The 21,524-nt window shown below is 39.0% G+C and overlaps 1 protein-coding gene across 8 annotated transcripts in view; it reads left to right on the forward strand.

Moving 5' to 3' along the window:
* The first annotated feature begins 464 nt into the window (after positions 1-464).
* The window catches only part of LOC100748231 (glutamate receptor ionotropic, kainate 2), a 113,943-nt gene continuing 92,883 nt past the window's right edge, over positions 465-21,524 (forward strand). For all 8 annotated transcript variants that reach the window (XM_033323521.1, XM_033323522.1, XM_003493219.4 and 5 more), the window contains exons 1-2: positions 465-728; positions 7,484-7,679. In XM_033323521.1, the coding sequence (XP_033179412.1) occupies positions 7,595-7,679 (85 nt within the window). In that variant the 5' untranslated portion in view covers positions 465-728; positions 7,484-7,594. The remainder of the gene's footprint in view (positions 729-7,483; positions 7,680-21,524) is intronic.

Below are 21,524 nucleotides of genomic sequence, written 5' to 3' on the forward strand. Positions count from 1 at the left end.
ATTTTTCGATAAATATTATTCATTTTCTGTATTTATCTTTATATTCATATATATTATCAGTTTTTTACTTATATAACTTTATATAACTTATATTACTTATATATTAGTTTTTGTTTTAAATATTTCGAATTTGTACAGTTTATACTTTCAAAAATGTAAAAAATCTAATTTATCTTTAATAATCTATACAATTGTAAATTGAAACATAGTTTTTCGTGGTTATGCGACTGTTTCAAAACACAATAGTTAAACATAGTTATAATGCTTTGAATTTCACCAATTTTAATTAAAAGTCCATTAAAGGAAGACAGAAAATGTTGCGTCTGACTAGTACTTTAGCGGTATCCTTATAGGACAGACGGAGCACGTGGGAAGGCGCATGTGTAACAGAGGCAGGAGCACGTGGCTGGCTCGTAACGCGGATCGGTTGATTTCGGGTAGTTTCGTAAGTCGACGGCCGAAGGACCAGTGGCAGTCGCGCGCCGGCCGCTGCCTCGATAGGGTGTTTGTGTTTATGTCGTCGCGATGAAAATTCGACCGCCATAGAGGTTATGTTTACGCGTGCCGCGGGAACGAAACCGACCACGCATGCCCTTCTGCGTCCACCTTTTCGAAAATCCTCCACCGATCGTCACGTGTCCATCGGTAAATCCATCGATTTCCCACGACACCGCGTCCCTCGGCCTACGCAGCAGCTTGGCAACACTTGACACACGCAATAAAGCTTCGTGAGTACATTTAACCTGTTCCCTACTACGTTTTAGATCGTTTAAAACTGTGTAACTATTTGAATAAACGCAAACTTGTGAAAACTAAAAAGCACATAGTGTCAGTGTCGATCTTGAGTGACCGTTAGAAACCGAAATTAAATATGGCGACAGAATCGACCAATTAAATATAACAGTCGAATATTGAATTATTTACGCGGTATTGCTATTCGCGGTATTGAATATCCGAGTCAGAATATCTTCGAACATCCAATAGAATCCCTCCATTCGAGTTCTTAAATAAGACGAAGCCAATAATATCTAACCTGTTTCTCACACTTAAATTCGTTTCGATCTCCATGCTCCTTTTAGTAGTAACCTGCATATATGAGTGTTAGATATTCTTATTTCCAACGTCGGAATATTCGTGCAATTTATATTTAACACTCCTCGACCTGAAAATTGAAATTCAGAACTGAAATTTTCTTCCAAACACGTGTGATTCAATATTACATGGTAAGAGGTACATACACATTAATAATCATCGAAATGCGAATCCCTCGAAATGTACGAACGAGAAACAGAGCGTAACACGCAGAATCTCGTAAAATATCTGGCCCAATTTCTTGGTAAAACGAACGTGTCCACACTTGATTTGTTCGTCGGTAAATATCGGAGAACCGTGGCTCGCATGACGTGAACTATCCTGACACCGTATTTTTTCACGCTGTCTGTATTCGTCCGCGATATTTTTTCCACGTGACTTGCCGCGCGTTCGGCGAAACAAGGTTTATTTTGACGCGTGATAGGTTGGTCGGTTATCCCAGCCAACCCTGTGCCAACTGACATCGGTCGTGGTTGAAGTTCGGAGTGAATACACGTCGGAACAATGGCACGAGCTTTAATGTCGTTCGACCGCTTATACCCGGCGAGAGGGTCGCGACGAAGGGTATGGGCCGAGGTAAATTACGGTAGCAGGACGTATTTTAGACTTGGACCACCAATAACAATTTTACAATTGACTATTCGTCGCGCTTTCCTGCACGGCAGATGCATTGACGCGTAATTCGCGAATAAATTATGCCTGGCGAACCGGTACAAATGACGCCTGCCAAGCAACCCGCACGTAGTTTACTCCATGTAATTTATTTGAAGCAGCCAGCGCTGTTGATTCATTGCTACATTTATTACGTTTGGAATTTTCGCCATTTGTATTAGATACTCGTAGTTGCTGATTGCTTGATAATTAGTTACACGTTTCATTGAGATGCTTTTTAAAGGCCAAAAAAGAGTTTTTAATTTTTTTAAATGATGTGATTTAGAAATTTATGAAAAAGTAATTTTAGATACAAAAGATATTTTATTCGCACAGTTTTCGCTATTCGTTAGCCTGTTGATCATCTTTCTTTCTGTTTCCTTTTCTTTTACATGGATCAAAACGGAAACGTACTCTACCAGCTGCCGACAGTCCGTAGAGCTGCCAGTCGAATTAAATTCGATCCAGGAATCGCGCTTCGCCGTAATCAGTGCGACGTCAAATTTTTAAACGTAGGTTACAAGAAAACACGAAGGGAACATAGCGGGTTTCTTTATTAAATTTCGCGACGCGGCGAAACGTTGTCAGCCTTTTCTTGTCCGAATTTATTAAACTATATTTTTATTCCAAGTCACGAAATCGAAGTAACGTTGAGACAGAATAATGATAAAACTAGACTCGAAATATTAGCCTCGTAATTTTCCACGAGTTCTAGATTTATGACGGCAGAGGTGCACTCCGCCGAAATAAAAAAAAAAGATAGAGAGAGAGAGAGCGAGAGAGAGAGAGAGAGAGAGAGAGAGAGAGAGAGGACTGAAGAGAACAACAACCAGCAAATATAAATTTTGACCGTCGAGCACAGACCGGATTTGATATTCAGTCAGGCGACGTATTTAAATATTTTACCCGCTTATTTCGTACGACTCGCTGCCTAATTTCACGAATCTTTCAATGGCACGTGACTAGATAACACGATCGATAAAAAAAGGACAATGCTCGCAATCGATGAAGCTATTGTAAGAGCTGACGTAACCATCTACTGTCGAACCTTTTGTGGAATCGCCCGCATAAGCGAAAATCAGTTCCCGTCGATCGTCATGCGAAATATTGCAAAATTCCTGGGCCTTTGATGCGTGTATATCTTGCTTCACAATTGCTTCGCGTAACGTTGCATTTTATAATGAGAATTTTTCTTTATTCATCTCCGATTGAAGATTGGCAATTTTTCATTTAAAAAATAAACTATAATTGTATGTCTTGTAATTTCTGTATATACAAGGTGGTTGGTAACTGGTGGTACAAGCGAAAAGGGGGTGATTCTACGGGAAAAAAAGTCGAAAATATAGAATAAAAAATTTTTTTTCATTTTTTTTTAATTTTTCCATCGAGACAACGATCTACGGTAAGATCCGTTACAACGAGATGTGATAAAGCGCACGCGTACCGAGCGAAAATTCAAAGTCGATTTTCTCGAAAACAAAGCCTCAAACGAAAAATTTTTATATTGTACTTTATATTTTCGACTTCTTTTTTCGCGTAGAATCACCCCCTTTCCGCTTGTATTATACCATCAGTTACCAACCACCCTGTATATTTTCAGATTAGTTTCAAGTTTGACCGATATAATCTCAATGGTCGTGTCTTACTACAGTGCTACTGAAATTTCTAAATATTTTATAATACACATACAACATAGATATAGATGTTTTATCTAGTAACTATCCAAATACTTTCGTGAGACAGTGTATATTTTTTCCCCAAAGAAATAACCATGTTTCTATTCGATGAAGAGGAAAGATAGAGAACTGTCGATCCAACATTTCCTCTATCTCCTTATCCCGAGGCTTTCTAGATGATCTCGGCAAGATGCTTCGAGCAATCATAAATCACAAAAGAAAGGGTGGCTGACAAAGGTGTTGAGCAAGGGGATGAGATAGAAGGGTCCAGATAGATAAAAGAAGAAAGAAGAGAAAAGATATTCAAAGCGTGGCGTGGGATGGATCAGTCCTTCTTCTTTTCTTTCCTAAACTTTTCTTATCTTCCATATCGGTTATTTTCTTCTCTTTCTCGATGCGATTAGAACGTTTTTATAGCGGATACGAATTATGGCCGGATGAAGCGACACGACGAAATTGAATCGAAGAAATATAAGATTCGGACCCCTTTTGTTTAACGGTCATATTATTTTCACCTGAAAGCGCAGTTAGCATTCGAAGAAAGGAAGACGTTATTTATCGGTAACGTGCAACTTTCTCGGCTGAACTGTTCTAATTACGGGTTGCCTAATTGCCGCTCGTTTATTTTCCAGCGAAACAAAGGTTCACCACAAAATTTACGCTTCCACCATTTCACTGTCTTCGTCTGGTGTTTGTTTAAATTCCCATTTCTATTAAAATATTTTACCAAAATATTCTATAGTCGGCAGTGTAAATAACCTCGGTCGAATCAACTAATGTGCTTACGTTCCTCAGTTAGCACAAATAGACGAGAGATTTAAACACCATGGGGAAGACATAAAAATCACTGTAAAACGTGATAATACTTGTCTCTCCGCGACTCGTGATAATTTTTCAAACAACATACGCTTCAATTCGACCACCTCATATTTTTCTTCAGAGAAAATGTTATTTCCGTTTAACATGTAACCAGTATTATTCAGGGGAGAAAAATCGTGGGTGTAGACATCGAATTCGCATTGTAAAAACGTAGCTCGAACGCGAAAATGGAGCGAGCCCAAAGATAGTCGCCAACGAGTCTACGAGTCTGAAACAATCTTCGAATACACCAAGTCGCGTTATCGCCGGCCGAAAGTCGTTGCATTGTTTCTTCTGAAGCGACAGTAAGAAGCCACGCAACTTCCTAGAATTCCTTCTAACCCGTGAAACAATCGTTACATTGAATTAAAGTCGAATAAAAAGTCTACCAGCCGGACCAACTATCGATAGACGCGGCCAGACAATGACGCAATTTCACGGCTTTATTTTCGAGACACCGAATAACATTTAATGAGGTACTTTCGCATCGATTGAACCGCCGTGTAGCTGGAATCTGGAATTCGCAATTTATACGCTTGAGATTTGGAAAATAAAATGATAGAGAAAAGATATAAGGAAAAGATATCGTTTTTAATGACGTGCGCCGCTGTACATTTGATACGGCTTATATCTATTCAGAATCGGACAATTCTTTGTTCAGGAAGAAATTGTTACTTCTTAACAGGTAACAAGTACTTGGTGATTGTCGTAGGAGGATTTGTGACTAACACGAGGTCGAGTTTACACGGTGGCCAATGGCCGAGACACAGAGTGAAATAAATTGGACGAAATCCCTAAGACAAATTCTTCGACCCTGCTATCTACGAGTCGCACGGTAGCCAACGGACTAACCATTTATCGAGTTGCCGCGAAAATAGAGAGCGATCGTCCATTTCTTTTTTACGGCTAGATAAGTGACATTGAAATTGCAGAAAAATGTGGATAAACTTATATCGAAATATCGTTTGTCCATTAACATTCGTGGTAATATTGATGCACTCGGTGTGTATCGCCAACTGTTGCATTTTGCTTTTACCGATTACTCGTTGTTGTCTCGTTTTGCCACGTTTCATAGAAAAATATTATTCCGCGTTGATAATGAACTATGTGCTCTTGCATAATTTAATTAATATCATTAGCAACGCTTTAATAATCACAAATTAGAAATCGTAAATTATTGTTACTGACTTTCCTTGTATAATAGCGATATGTTTGATGATACAACAAACGAAGTTTGTTTATGCTCGGTAATATTCCTGAATTGATAAAAATAGTGAAACAAGTCGGCGCAAAAACATTTCTAACGACAATTTTTGGAGGAAATTTAAATTTCAATAACGACAAAAATGCTGAAAGAATAAAATCAATCAACGGATAATACAAAAACGAGTGATTGGAAACGATTGAAAAAAGAGCTACTGATTACCATCGAACCAGTTCAAATATCGCGTTAACCAATTCTCATGCGTTTCATTTCTGCCAAGCGTGGCGTGGCACCCCGCTGCAAATGATTTCAAAAATGCTGAAATTCGGTGAATAAATTTCAATTTTACAAGGCTGGTGTTACGCTTGAGGCCACGAATACACGTAAGCGTGAATGAGAATGTTTGCAACAATAAATTCCGACCTGGAGGGTGCTCCGGGTGTCGTGTGCAAAATGTAAATTTTGCGACAATGCTCGTAAAATCGCCGCGCGGCTTCTCGTTCTACGATCAATGAGAAACATTGCGTCTGGTTTGAGGCACGCAATACAAGTCACTGTAGCATATTCAGAGCAAAGTGAAAATATACCGGTATTTCATGGCGGGGCAGTCTCTTCTTTCATTCTGCATTTACGTAAATATAGCTGTAGCTGTTGAAAGAAATTTGGCACGTTTTCAGTCGCTGTGGTACCAATGTGAACTTTCTAATGTATAACTTGTAATACGAAGTTTTCAATTGGCCAAGAAATATCAACTCCCGGGTGAAAAAGTGTACGAGTTCAGTTCAGTACGTGAAAAAGTAAAAAATTTTGAAGCTCTATCTTAACCCTGAATTTAATGATCCTGTTGGGTCAATGAAACGCGTACATATTTTACTGAATGAATTCGTACTTTGAGCTAAGTACTTTAAACATCTTTATTAAATATAATTGAAACTGCTTGGAGGAATAAATGTGAATGAGCTATTTATGTGGAGGAGATGAAAAACGTACTTTAAAGCGTTAATTGGACAGGATTAAAAACTGAATGAAAACGGTTCTTATTATGTCGACAAAGATTTTCCTGGTCCATGTAATTTGCTACGATCTATCCGGAATATCGAATAAACGATTGGGCTCGAATAATTCAACAATCAGTAATTCTGTTCCACCGTGCTCGCACATCTGTTCACATTAATTTACGGTAATTACCAAGTCGACTTGTAATAAAGCATAAAGCGATATGACTGCCATATTGAGCCGATGCTTACTCCGCTAATTTTGCGTCGTAGTGATTATTTACGATCGTAGGATTGACAATTACCCTTGTTTCATAAACGCGTGAATAATTTAACGAAAGATCCGGAATCTTAAATCCTGGAGATATTCCATAGAGAGTTGTTAACATTGTACTGTTCCCAGAAGAGTTTAAATGTGCACGAAAAATATCACTTTTCTTGTAATATTGTTGTATGTCAAATTACTTTGAAATATTTTCAATTTAGTAGAAAAAGGCGTATTTGTTTGAAACAAATATTGTTTCGTGCAAAAAATAAAGAAAAATTAGCTGCACTAACGAGAGACTAAAGAGGGATATATGGAGAGAGAATTATGAAAAGCCGAAATCTTCTTTTTTTTTATAAAATACGCGGAACATTATTAAAATATCCTTCATTAAATATCCAGAATGGTTTTAAAAATGATTTCCTAACTTATATGGAAATTCCTCTAAAAAAATCCCTCGATAAAAAAATATATTTAAAGTCCAAGAAAGAATAAATTAATAAATTTAAAGAGCAACAGGGTATATGGAGCAAAGAAAGATTTAGTACGGACTATTCGCTGAAAGCGAGTTTAAGGGAACTCGTATTATTATCACGCGAAGTTTATACATTAGCGTCATTGCTGGGTGTACGGTGTACGCAGTACGAAGCGTTTTCTCCGGCGATTGTCGCGTTGTGGTCGCAGCAGCGAAATGCACCAGAGAACCTGCAAGCTCATCCGAGCTTTGTTAACTTGCTTTCAGGTAAATGCACAGGAGCGTCGTGTGTGCCAGCTCTCGGACGTGATTGGTGAGGTGGTGTGCGTGTAAAGGGCCAACAAGAGAGGCCGCAACGGTGAGCATTCGAGATGAGCTATGAATTTAGGCTGCCTGGTAGCCACCGTCTTCGTGCTTCAGCTGCTGTTCAACGTCACAGCGCTACCTTCAGTCGTCAAGATTGGTGAGTCAATTTGATTCATGATTTTTTATTCGTTTAAATTAACAATTTCGACAGGATAATCGTGAACATTGAATTAGTGCTAATACCATCGTTGTTTCAAAAGTCAGAGAAAATAAATTTAATTCATAATTCCGTTCGGTTCTTTGTATTATTTTTAATTCAGTTGTGTTCTTCTATTTTCTATTTCTTTGGAAAATTTCTGGAAAGTTTGAGGTAAATATGAACGTACCGTCATTTCTGATTTCAATTTTACGTCAATACTTTTTCTTAACACGTTCATCGCGTATGACACGTACTTTTATGTACGGTACCAACTCGTATGTCGAATTAAGAGTATGAATTAAAAGTTGGGAGAATATAACATTTCATAATTATTTATTTTATATAGCTACTACATATATAATGGAAATTCCTTGTTAGAATTTGTCACTGTAGTAATTAAGAATCGAGTCCACGTTGCTTATTATTGCTTTAAATGTAGCATTTTTTAAAAGATGTTTAGCCTTAGTAAAAGCCTCAGAAATAGGTTCTCTGCTTATGGAATTCTCTATGATATAAAATTAGCTAACGAAACGTGGTCAAGCAAATAGCTATGTTATGCAACAGAGCAATCAAGGAACATGTCGACAGGAGCAAAATAAGCAAGAACGCCATCTGTAATCCCCAGAAAAGTACAGGGCAACAAAGTGGAGTGGAAAGGTCTTACATTTTAAGCGAAGAATTAGCGAAAGGTTGTGATGGTCTCGTTTCTTCGAGTGACGTCCTTTTGCCCGCAAACTTTACTGACTTTCTTTTCCCTTCTGACAACTAACTCTGCTCGCGAAAAATTACCCGTGTTCATGCACGCTTCGTTTCTTTCATAATTTACGTCTTGCTTAAATATTCAGAATTTCGTCGAAGTTCGTTATCGAACGCATTTTCAAACGATCGAAGTTCGATGGACGGAGGAAAGGGCCGAGCTCGTTAACGCAAAACGAGAGGGCGAGAAATAAAATGCGACTTGCCGAGTCGTTAGTATTCCAGCGATCTTAAAGTTGAGGATGTAACTCGATAAATTGAACTTCTTAATGCAATCCGACGAAGTTGCAACCGGGACAGCTCCTTCGTTCCACTTAGTAATATGTACGTGACCACGTTGTTCGAGCGAAATGTAGCTCGGATAGTTTCCCAGTTACTATATTTCTACCGTATACAATGGTTCGCGAAAGTATTCTTTTATGAATTGGATATTTGTTATACAAAACATTTTGAAATTTCATTAGCACTGTAATGGGATACGTCTATCGCGATTATGTTGGTCAAATTTGGATCAAATTTGCTGCATATTGCAGCTGCTGCTGTGTAATGCTATAGCTGATGCGCTACTCTGGTTCAAATAAAAGTGTCTATGTATATCCCAGTAAGAGCTTTTAGGTAGAAACGCCAACTTGGTCGAAGTTTACAGAGTATTACAGATCATACATTCCAGATTAGGGGCATTGGAATTCGTAAAAATGGACGTCGTATTCTTAAAATTGAACGCTTCGTAAATTCGATCTATATTTCATCTATATAGCCATGATAAACTCCAGCACAATCCATTTTCGTGTAGCTAGGTATTTTTAGATGTCAACAAGCGTATATTTCTTCGGCTTATATCGTGGTAATTCAGCAGAAAATTCTACGTTCCTGGCTCGTCCTCCGGAAATTCGGGTGTCGTTTTCAAGAAATATCAAACATTCTGATTCCGTATGATACCGACGAAACATTTAGATTTCAGTAGATATCATCGATCTGGAAGTCACACGCCATGAAATATTCGATATTTGTCTTACAGTATGATGCACCGTGTCTCGTGTCACCTATCGTGCGTCTCGCTAAATCTTGTTTCGCCTGGCGTTTCCAGTGAAATTGAATTTCCATTGCCGGATGCCCCTGGAGGCATCCAAGTTTGGTACGCAGGGGTCCTTTAGGCATCAGAAACGATCCTATACCGGGACGCACTTAGGTATCGCAAAGAAAGGGGTTAAAGTCAATTAGTTAGACACGATCGATACTTTTCATTGAATGGGAGCTTTCAGTGGAGCTCAGTGAAGCTCGATGAATTTTAATAAAGTTTCGTTGATTATTTTGGCTAGATTCACGCAATTATATCGATATTTAGAAATTTTATTTCTTTTTTAAATCACTCGTGAATTTTTACTGAGGCACGCTCGTTTTTACGAACGATTGTATCAATTCTATGTTAACTCGTAGCCTTGCCAAATTGGTCGCGCAATCTTCTTCGATCAAGTACATCGAACAACAACAAGCACGCTCGAAACACGTAGTGTTTAAAAGGATCGACATTTGCCGCAACAACGTCGAAATTCATAGGTCAACGAGAGGCTCAGTTAATGGACCATCATAAATCATTTAATAATGAACATTATTCCGCGGTCTGTACCAGCGATGTCTACCTCATTCCGCTTTAATTAACCGTCTCGTGCAAAATTAACATCCGTCTCTCTTTTCTCGTAAAAAAAAGTAGTCGTTAGCATTCAAGGAATATTACATATTTCCTTTGCATTTGAATATCCAATTAATCCTTCTCGGACATTTTCCTGGAAGGGAATTCTTTTTCCATACTCGAAGAAAATTAATGACATTTCATCCGGTCGGATGTCGTTGACTCATTGGCGATTTTTCGCGAAATGATTTATAACGAAACGATTTATGGCGAAAATGCTGCTAACTAGCAAAAATGGGCCTCAGGTTTAAACATTTCCTGGCGACGTTAGATAGGAAGAACAGCCACGGTATGGTAACTTCCAACTACTTCGAAATGACATTACCGGGCTCAGAGAAGTTCTAGCGGAGCAACAACGTAGCTAGCAATACAGCGACGCGTAAGACCAGACGATTCCCTTTTCTTAGTCTCCCCGAGTCTCTGTCTTCTGGACGAAACTCACTGCAAATGAATAGTGAACAAGCAGTCTCTTTCTTTGTTCTCCCGTACCCTCGAAAAGATTTCGCCTTTAGAGGCTAAAAACCTCACGGAGGATTTACTGAAAGAATAAGAAGACGCGGATGGTTAAACATTCTACTTCCTTGTGTTTCCTCCCCTAGTCTGTGTACTTATTATTACAAACGATGCGGTATCCTTTTTCGATGGGGAAGGAGCTGACTCTTCCAGGAAGGTGGCTTTTTATCTTGCCGTGGTAATGTAATAGCCAGAGAGAAGAATTAAATAGAACGTCTTTCATCCCATTGACTTATGTATATTAAACGAGTTGCTCCGCCTTGTTTGTCTTTTGAGTCAAGCCCTGCTTTTCTACAGACGTGGGTATTCCTCAAAAGCATCGCTCGATAATTAAATACAATGAAAGACCGGTATAGAAGGCCCGCTGCCCGTTCATATTTCCTCGTTCCGTTTCCACTTTTTCAGACTCGCGTTCGTTCTCATTTGTTACATAAAAATCTCGCTTCGTCTCTGTCCGCGTTAAACGAGCTACGATGTTTCCCTCTTTACGGTTTCCTCTCTCGAAACGTGCTACGAGCGTGAAGAATCGCGGAACAAGGCTGTTGGTTCGTACAGGAAGGAATACCACGGTAGTCGAGACGACAAAAGAAAGAAAAACAAGCGTTCGACGTCAAGTCGTTTTTTCACATCTGCGAGATTCTACTTTGCACATTCAAGGAGATCGAGGTGAGGACATTTCGAAAGATCACATTTGTCACTCGCCAAGAGAATCACCCTGGATATCCGCCGTCTTTCCTCTCAAGATCCTTCCTTGTGCTGTTTTCATCCTGCCTTGTGACGAGTGACGAGCGAAGAGGGTGAATAAATGGACTAAGTTCGGCAACAAAGGGGAGACGTGGTTAACTCCCACTTGTTCGGCTACTCGTTCCCAAATCTTCCACGTTCTACGACTTTTATTGTCCCTGCTTTTGTGTACTTTTCCACAGTGTGGCCTGGGTCGTCGGGAAAAGATTGATAGAGACAACACCTGCGCCATACACGATCCAACGAATTCGTATTTCGAAATCTTATCATGTTCGCTACAACTGTTTCCTCTCATTTAACTTGTTCACGCATCACAAAATTTCGTACCATTTATTATAGTTTCCACCTTTCTTGCTCTTAAAATGCTACGAACCACGGACGATTATTCGACATCAAAATTTCCAGAGCACAGACCAAACGTATCACCTATCCCGCAAGAACCATTAAACAAAAAAGCGGTGGCCGATTTCGAGAACGAACGCCATAGTTTCGTATATATTCGCGAGGTGAAACAATCGTCTCTGTTTCTCGACTTTCTTTCCGCATTTGAGAGCGTAGTATGGGTTGACCGCAATATTAGAGGGCGCAAGAAAGCGACAGGAATTGCAAAGAGGACAACGTTGGAACGGTATGTAAATGCCGGAACAGCAGCTTCTCCATTTTCCCGTCGACTTCCTGCCTCGCGTTGAGATCCTCTTGATGGGCTTTCGTTGTCCCCTTGTGTCCCTAACAACGTAGATCCCAGGATAATATAATGGGGTGGCAGAATGGAAAAGAACGAAAGTACGCAAAGAGTGGAGTAAAGAGAAAGACGGGCTTTGGGAATCAAGACTGGGTGGAACCGGAAGAGGAAGGCAACACGGAGGGTAGTTACGACTACATGGCGCCCGAAACATCAGCGCACCACAATCTCTACCAGGATTTCCACGGGATAATTTATGGACGATTGATATATTATTTCTCGGTCCTCGGCAGCATTATCGACTGCTTCTGTAGTTAGAATCGATAGACTAGATTCTATCTAGTGCACAAGAATTCAACCGCATACCCTTTCCTAGAGATTTAAAGCTGTGCTTGATGAAATATCGAAATATAAATGTAAAACGTCATATGGACGTCGATGAGGTGTAGTCTTTTATAAATATCGAATAGTGCTCTCGAAACATTAATATTCCGTGCCTCGTACTGCTGGTTTTCGTACTACTAACTCGGCTTGTAATATCGAATCACGCTTCCACGGTTTCAGTTTGAGAAACGCGAATGAACCTTAGTTTCAATTCTTACCGTTATTTCTGAGACGATAACGCTCTCAACCGATTAAATGTTTCTCTCTCCTATATTAAATCTTTGTATAATATTAAAAAATTTGGCGCTACATAAAATCTTTCCCTCTGCAGCTCAATCTTCGTAAATGGACCTTCGACTGGAACTCAGATGAGTGGTCACGAACTTTCCAGACTCTCATAAGTGTATCCTTTCAATCTCCCTTTTCACTCACAGTTACCTTTTTCCCTGTTCGATATTATCTTCATCCGGTAGACTAATGGCCCGTATTTATTTGCGGTTCTCTTTTTCGAGAACCCTCGTGAACTTGGCGAAGCGACTCTCGCTAGACGGCGGTACGATCGATTAATTTCAGCTATTAACTTCTCGGGGAAACTGACTGGAACTGAAATCTACTCGTCGAGAATTTCCAAGGCGCTTCTTAAGGAAATTATCTTTGTTTTTCCTCCATGATTCCACGTTGAATATTATCTCTATCCCAGAGAACAATAAACGATGTTTACCTCCTCCCTTCTGCACATCCATAAATAACGTCAAATGACCGGTCGGCACGATTATTCTCTCGACTGGTCGATACTAGCCTCGCAAGCTTCTCTACACGGACCACGAGGCGAGCTTTCTCGCGGGGGATCAGGCAACCCGAACTTGGCCCAATGGGTTTGCAAACATCACGGTGTCCCGTGTAAATATTTGCTGGAACTCTCGGACGATCAACGTTCGTAAATTATCCGTTGGAAAGGTGATCTCTTTTTGATCGGACGTCCTGTGGATATTCAAACTACACTGACTTATGTTTTGACAATGTTTATCCACCATACATTTTGACAGATTACCACCTATAATTTATTTGCAATTTGGTAATTCTACGTATAACCTTTTTCTTCTTATAACTTACGATTACAAGATTTAATAAAAGTTTCACGAACGAAAGTTTATTAGTGTTAAACGAAGAATCTAATGTAAAAAAAAAGTAAATATGTCTTGATAAAAAGTTGGTCACTTTACACTTTCTAAATGGCATCGCATATTTTCTTTTCGTATTCCTAAACTGAGTGAAGCAATCGATTAAGAGGCACATTATCGCCTAGTTTAAAAACATGAAAAGAAAAATATGCGTGATAACTCTTAAAAACAAGCGTGAATATTTTGCTCGTCAATGTAAGGGTTAAATCGATGCATCCAATTGAAATTAGTTCTGGATTGGAGCGCGGATTAAATGGTCAAAAATGTTCTTGAACAATCTTGTCGAAGAAGCTATCAGTTGTTAAGCGGCGTTTTCACGGGAGAATGAACCGTTCAACTTTCACGCAAGTCTTTTCCGTGAAAGTGAGAAAGCGTCACGACGTTGGTTCCTTGGTCGATTGCGTCTCGCCGTTCATAGACGCTCGTCGTCTCGGTCGAAATAGAATAGGGATAGGGATGGACGACGCGTAGTAGACGGCTTGGGAGGCTGGCAGACGACAGGAAAGAGATCGGAACGCCTGGGAAGTAGAAAACGACGAGATAAACCGAGCGGAAGAACGATTTTGCATGTAAGTGGGTTACCGTCTCGCCTTGGTCGAGCTTGCGGAAAAATTTTGAAATTGTTCGTGTCGCCCATAAAAGAGACAAGCCTCGCCGGATATTCCAGACGTGGTCGAACTCGAGCGGAGACGAAGATTTTTTGCATTTGAACGAACAGAATGTGTAAATCTTCGAGCAAAGATATGTATTCATGGATGGTCTGTATATGATGCTTATACGGAATTTCTAGGGAAGTTATCTTGGTGAAGTTTCGAGTATGAGACACCTATACATATTTTGAATATTTGAAGCTTTATGTAACACTATCGCCTCTTGTAATGGGGCGATCAGCTCTACATTTTATAAAGTTCTTACTTCCACGATGTGTTTGGAAGTAAAGTTGAATAAAAGCTGACGGTTCTCGTCTAAAGGGTCGAACGAATTAACCTCCCCGAGGTGAGGGACCGACTTTTTTCCCTAGCTAGTATCGAGTTACACGAGTTGACTTTGAAATTGGAGCAGGGAATCCAGAAGAAATCATCGACCTGCTGTCATCTACAAGTCGTCGATAGAGATGATGGATTATTGCCATTAGTTTAGCAAGTCGTGATAGAGATGGAGATTGCGACGGGTTGACGGGTTATGGCTTCTTTGTCCCCTTCTTGACGCGTTATTCCTTTCCCTTCGTGTCTGTTAATAGAACTCTTATAAAGGATAGGCGAAGATAAGTTATCGACTATTTGTAATATAATATTACTGGCAGATTCTTCAATGAAAGACAAATTTTCATTTATGCTTCGCCTTTTATATAATCTCCTATTTTGCTCCATTGATATTTTAATGATATACGAGTGAAGCGTTTTTCATCAGGTTCTACATTTCATTTTCATAGTCCATACATCTTAAATTCTTGTAGCCATAAGAAACGATATAAAATGTAATATACTATACCAATTAAAAACTTCTTTAACGTATCCTTAAATTTTCGTATCAACATTTTGATTAATTTGAAACATACAATTTAATGAAAATTATTATTCTTAGTAAAAATGCACCGCCAGAAAAGTAATAATAACTTACATCGTTGTTGGAAACTTGGTAAGTTTGAACTGAAAGAGGAAATTCACTCCATCGTCACGTCTAACCAGCTAAGCACACGCTGTTACCCCAAACGTATCGTATAAGACACTCGTAACGGTAACCGGAAGCTTCGGTTTCCGCGTAACACGAGTGGAATTCTAAGCAACACGGATGCTCGCCTCGTGTCCACAAAATTAACAGAACCGCAACGACTTAACTGGATTACTTGTTGGAGAAATGTGCAGCCAGCCAAAGATGAAAACCCAGAACGCCGAGGGAAATGATTCGGTGGCAGGAACATCGATCTCACGCGACATGTCGTTCTTCGCCAGCGCTACATGTATTTCTGTATTCAGGAAACATACGGCTGGCGACACCGTAACATTGCTTATGCGTATCTTTGAAACCGCAACAAGTCAACCATTTATCTCTTCTTTCAAATCCTTTTTGGATTTCCCCACTAGACTTTATCCAATCGACTTTGTCCAATTAATAAAAGGCGACGTTTAATCCTCCTTTCTCACTCGAAAGATCTGTTCCTACAAAGTGGAACACAATAACGATCAACCCTTCGTCTTTGTCATAGTTTCAGACATCCTTAAACCTTTAACTATATACCCTATGAGTGGAAGGAAATTCCTTGTTTCTTGGTCGCGAATTGTTCACGTGATTCTAGTGAAAATCCAAGAGTCTAGATAAACGTACCGCGTTTAAATTCATTTCCACGTTTCAACCGGCTGGTTCCTCTGAACTCTAGTACTTTGACCTGACTGCTGCAAACAACTCACGTAGAAATAAATTGTAATGTTGCAAGGAATTCAAGTAACAAACTCTGAAGCTGTATTTATTCACTGCATATGTGCGTCTTTCAAAAGTAGTCAATATTTCATACACATTGAACTATTTAACCCAAATTGTATCGTCACAAGAATTATCCGCGAAAGTAAACACGATGAAAACATACACCGTGTCAAATATATCGTCGCAAAGCTGCGAATTTGTAATCTACTTTTCCACTTACATGCCGGTCATATGAATCATGGTGGAATCCAACGACAATTCAAGCTTATCACGATCCATTCTGTTTCACGGGAAGCCAGCTTTCAACCCTTTTTTTTACCCGCCGTAATAATACCTTTTGAGATATCCCCGCAGCGGCGAGCCTTGGCGGACAGCTAAATATGTTTTCCAGGGTTATCAACGACCCTAATTCACTTTGGCTTGACGTGTTATTCAACCTGACCCTCTCATTGTCTCCCGGCGGCTATGTCCTTGTGCCACCTATGAACCAGCCCGAATTTCCTGGTGCACGTCTTTCGACAAACGTAGTAGAATTGGCGTGACGAATGTACAAAGCTCGCTAACGCGTTCGTCAGTATCGCATTCTAATCGCAGAGAGTGCATCGTATAAAAAGAACGTTAATTGTTTTCCGGAGAAGGAAAATTGCAAGCGTTATTCTGAAACGAGGTCGTTACCATCCATTTCTCGTTCCCACCGTGATTTCCGGGATGGCTCGAAAGAAATGTTAGTAGAAAAAAGTGCTCACAAATATGGGGAAAATTAAAGATCCTGCAACTTATTTGCATCGTTTAAAATACGTACACGAGGTGGACGTTTATCCACGAAATATATCGCCGAATTTTAATATCTAATACGACCATTGAATACCAGTATGGAAATCCTTCGTTTTTTATTCGATCCTGTATTTCTTGCACGATTATCGTTCGAGTTTTGTCGTTTAATTTCATGATTCGTGGATCGTTTTCCGATTGATTCCGTTAAGACGGTGGTTTACTCTGGACATGTAAAAATTAACTATAGGTATCTCTGGAAATTCATGGAGTATAAATCAAGAATAGTTTAAATACAAATAATTGGAAAACTTAATTTTTGCAATCTTCTTAAATGAAATATATTTGCAATAAAAATGTACGATAACGTCCTCCGATAGCGTGTCTTCATTTTCCCCCGTTATTTTGAAAAAGCTATGCAACAAGCATCTGTTATCCTCCATAAAATTGTAAGATACGATAATGGTTTCATCGTTTAAGGATCGATTTAACGCTCTACTTTTTTCGACCGCTGTCTTCTTTTCTCATTGTTCTAAGACGAAGTTGTATTTCATAGTCCTTCTTCTATTTGCTATGAAGATTCATGGATAGAACAATCGAACAAGCCTCGGGTACTTGGAGAAACAATTGCCATTGTCCAAAGTCAATCCGCCAGGCTATTAGGTAACTTCTCGGGAGAGGAGCACTGAACGCTTGCGCCGCTTATCAGCGTGTTAACGACGATAATAACGGAACAGCCTGTATGCAGAATGCACCTTGGCTAGATCGATGTACATATCCCCAACGCGTGGCAGTGAATGCCGATAGCTGGTTAATCCCGTGTCAGATAATGGCATTATCACAAATTCGTACAGAATTACACGTCTACACCATGTCACATCTTCTTCGCGATCTTCCATATTAAAGATAAAAGATTCCATAACTATATCGATCCATCGATTAAAGTTCCTTTAAATTTCAAAATACGAATAAAATTCATTAAGTTTGCATATTGTAACTATGAAATGAAGTTTCCAAGTTTCGTTACTATTTCTTCCACTTAAGTATTACGATATCATGAAGTTTGGAGAAATTCAAGTGTTTTACAGTACAGTTTCTCGAATTTATAATTGACCTCTATAGTGATCTATTATTCTAATACATATTTTATACCTAGACAAAACAACTTGCTTTATTTATCTATGTTTAACAACGTTACATATGCGCAACTTTTACATATTATTTCACTTGGTGCGTAATGGATTAACTCATTGAGAGCGAAGAAAAATTATCGAACGTTAATTTAGTCGTTTTACGCGAGATTGAGCATCCCTTAAACCTAAACGGGTTAACTTAAACAGAGCAGAAAGAAGTTGTCGAAAGTTAATAAGTTGTAAATTTACGCGAGGCTATATATCTGTACTATTAGCAACAACGAACTCCTGAAAGTTCGATGACTCCTTTCCCTCTCGTTTCCCAGATTACCCGAGTTGATTGTGAAGTTCTCAAGGTTCTCGAAGTAATTCGATGTTCTCTCCCTGTTCGAGTTCGTTCCCAACAGATTCTAGGTATAGGCTATAGATTCTCAAACAATTTCAAAAAATTTACCAACTCCAATCAATATGATTATGCCAGTTAGTTCCGAAACGAAGATCGAATAATGCTCAAGGCTGTCTCGTATATTTCCACGAACAATAGTCATTGTCCAAGTTAATCTACAGGTTTATTGATCTAATACGCGATAGAAACGCGCCTTAACTCTTTCCGAGACGAGACATCTCACTAACACGATGTTATTCGTACGATGCTATAGATGAAGTGTCTCGAATATCTTTTATTAGAATGTGAAATTTCTCAACAGAAAATTTGAGATAAATAATCGACTTTGCATGTTTTATTATACTGCTCTTCTTAGTGAAAATATCCTAAGTTTTTTTCTATTTTTCAAAATATTGGCAAGATATTCTATCGATGAATGTAGACGGAATATATTTTGTTCATAGTGCCGTATAAGCGACAGTGTATCGAGATAACTCGCTCACAGCGACGTATACGAGACCTATCTCAACCATAATCACAGTGGTCGATTTTCAGTTTTAAAGCAGAAGCTTGCAGAACATAGCTTCTAGTGTTTCAAAGTTCAATGAGTAGAGCTATAGTACAACCACTGACCGTCACCTAGTTTCTCGGCTAATGCTAACCCGGTACCTTCTACGCGTACGATTAGAGTAACTCGTGTAGAGAGAAGAAAGGTGAAAGAGCACTTTCGTAACAGAAAGCGATGGAAAGTTCTTGGTCGATTTGAAGAGGAAAGCCGCATTGTTTCAGGAAGCACGGTTACGACGTTTATAGGGTTATACTTTATCCTCTTTGACTTTGTCTCGTTCATTTTCTCAAAAAACCGAATCGCATAAATAATTTCGCGCGTAACTGGCCGACGACTGGCCTTTAAAGAGACCGAAAAACTATTCCGATATCTCGTCAGGGAACAGCAACGCGAGCGTACAAAGTCAGAGAGTTGTCAACTCCGCGTAGGAAGCTTCATTTCAGCGGACTCGTCCAGCGTGACAAAAGGGAAGGGGTGATGGAACGTCGGCGGGGACGTAATGAGAGCTATACACGAGAGCCATAATGCGATTACCCTCGAGGGCTTCAGCCAACTACCCCTGAACTCGTTGGATTTCTAGCTATTGCTCTGTCCCAGCTAAACATCTCTACGATTGGCTTGCGCGAAAAGTTGACGACCCTCAGGCTGAAATTCCCCCTCTGAATTTTTTAAACTAAGCAATTAAATTGCTTCGTCCACCGGTTACTTCGTGGATTCGATTTCTGAGTATAATGAATTTTTCAGTAAACGGAAGATCATCGAGTTAGCTGTTATTATACGTTTATTGAACTTTAATTTGATTCTCTTTTGCGACTAAACGGTGAAACTGAATTTTGACGATATACGGGAAAAAAAGAGTAGAATATTGAAGATCGTAAAAGCAGTTAGAGTGGAAGTTAGTTATTTATTGACGAGAGTCTAATTGAATTTCTGTTTAACTGTTGCGGTTCGAAGAATCGATAGAAGCATTAGAGGAACGCCGCCACGGAATCGCAGCAATGGTAAAACTATTCATCAATTATTCCTGCTAACTCTATTACATGATTTCCACTCTTAATGAAAATTCCATTGACTATGTTGTTCATTGATTACATGTACGGATCCAGTTTAGATATGTGCCGACACTTATATATAATTCTTTGTTTATTGTATATATATAACAATTATTTTATAATTATTTTATATATACAAACTATAAAGTTAGAAAACTGGATACATTTGCCAATTTTCGAAATAAGAAAAATTCTATAGTTCGACACTTTTTCAGGTGCTTTAAAATAATAAAAAGTACATTAACTCCTAGAGCTCTCCCACCTGATTTTTTGTTTCAATGATGAGATAAAACTTCAAAAAGCAGTTAAATTAAAATTCCCAAGCTCTATCATTAATGAAAATTGCAATGTATGTATTTCGCGAACTCTCTACTATAAAAACAGTAAAAACACATATCGTGAGACGTGTTACAGTTTGACGCTTCATCGGTATCTTTTCCTGTTGAGAGGTCGGTAGGAAACGATAAATATTTTACGGGAGATACATCGCACACATCGAATAATATTGGATTCTTGCCAGTCGCGAACCAAGAACGTTGACCCTTGCACATCTCGTCGAAGATGGGTTATAGTTTCACGAGATAGTATCGTTCACTTTCTGTTGTCGTCCGCATTTTCGAGTCCGTAGTTTTTTCAACTTGCCGCACTAATACGTCTCAGTCAATAAATTACAATTATCGCGTATGCTCCCTGAAGAAAGACGTTCTTCGATTGGAACAGAGACTGACGATTAATTTCCAGCCGTTGGACGACGAATATTGTTCGCAATTCGGGAAAGTAGAGCGCCTTCTTTATTCTCTGATTCTATGAATTATGCTTCCATTGATTTCTACGCTCTTTCCGACTGGTAAGCGCTACGTGGATGTTGGATTTACAATAAAGACGTGACTTTGTTTGGATCTTCGCGATCATGTCGTCGACTCACAATCTAAGTACAATAACTTTTCCCGAAAATCAATTCGAAATATAAAATTATTATTTATTCAACTGTTTAGCTCAATTACTATAAACAGTTTCTTTCCCTTCAAACTTTATGTAATAGCATTTGGATATAGAATCTGCAATAAAATATTGTTCATCTGTCTCATTTTGATTGGTAATATTTTTATGATTACTAGTGGTGTAATTGTATTAAGTAATTATATCGTCATCTTATTAAGCAACTCTCTAATGAAGTAAATTTTTACAAATATCTCTAAATTAACATTCTTTTAAAAAATAAATAAAATGACTATAGTGATTAAAAATATCGATTATGTGATACAACGGATGTCCATGAAAATCCTATAAGGCTGTTCCGAAAACAATAACCTCTGGATTTTGTCGGTCCATCCCTTTGTTTCCGTTTTCCAAATCCCTTATCCAGAAACTACGTTACACGGTAACCACGCAAACTAAGCCTCATTATCTCAGATCCAATAAACCATAGCCCTAATCCAGACTTAGCGTAATTGGAATAAAAGTCGAGTAATCGTGGGCAATTGTTTCAAAGTGCGATCGGCTACGAATGGCCGGACTCTGGA

Source organism: Bombus impatiens, unplaced genomic scaffold (assembly GCF_000188095.3).
Source record: "Bombus impatiens unplaced genomic scaffold, BIMP_2.2 scf_1060, whole genome shotgun sequence".
Taxonomy (NCBI): Eukaryota; Metazoa; Arthropoda; class Insecta; order Hymenoptera; family Apidae; genus Bombus; species Bombus impatiens.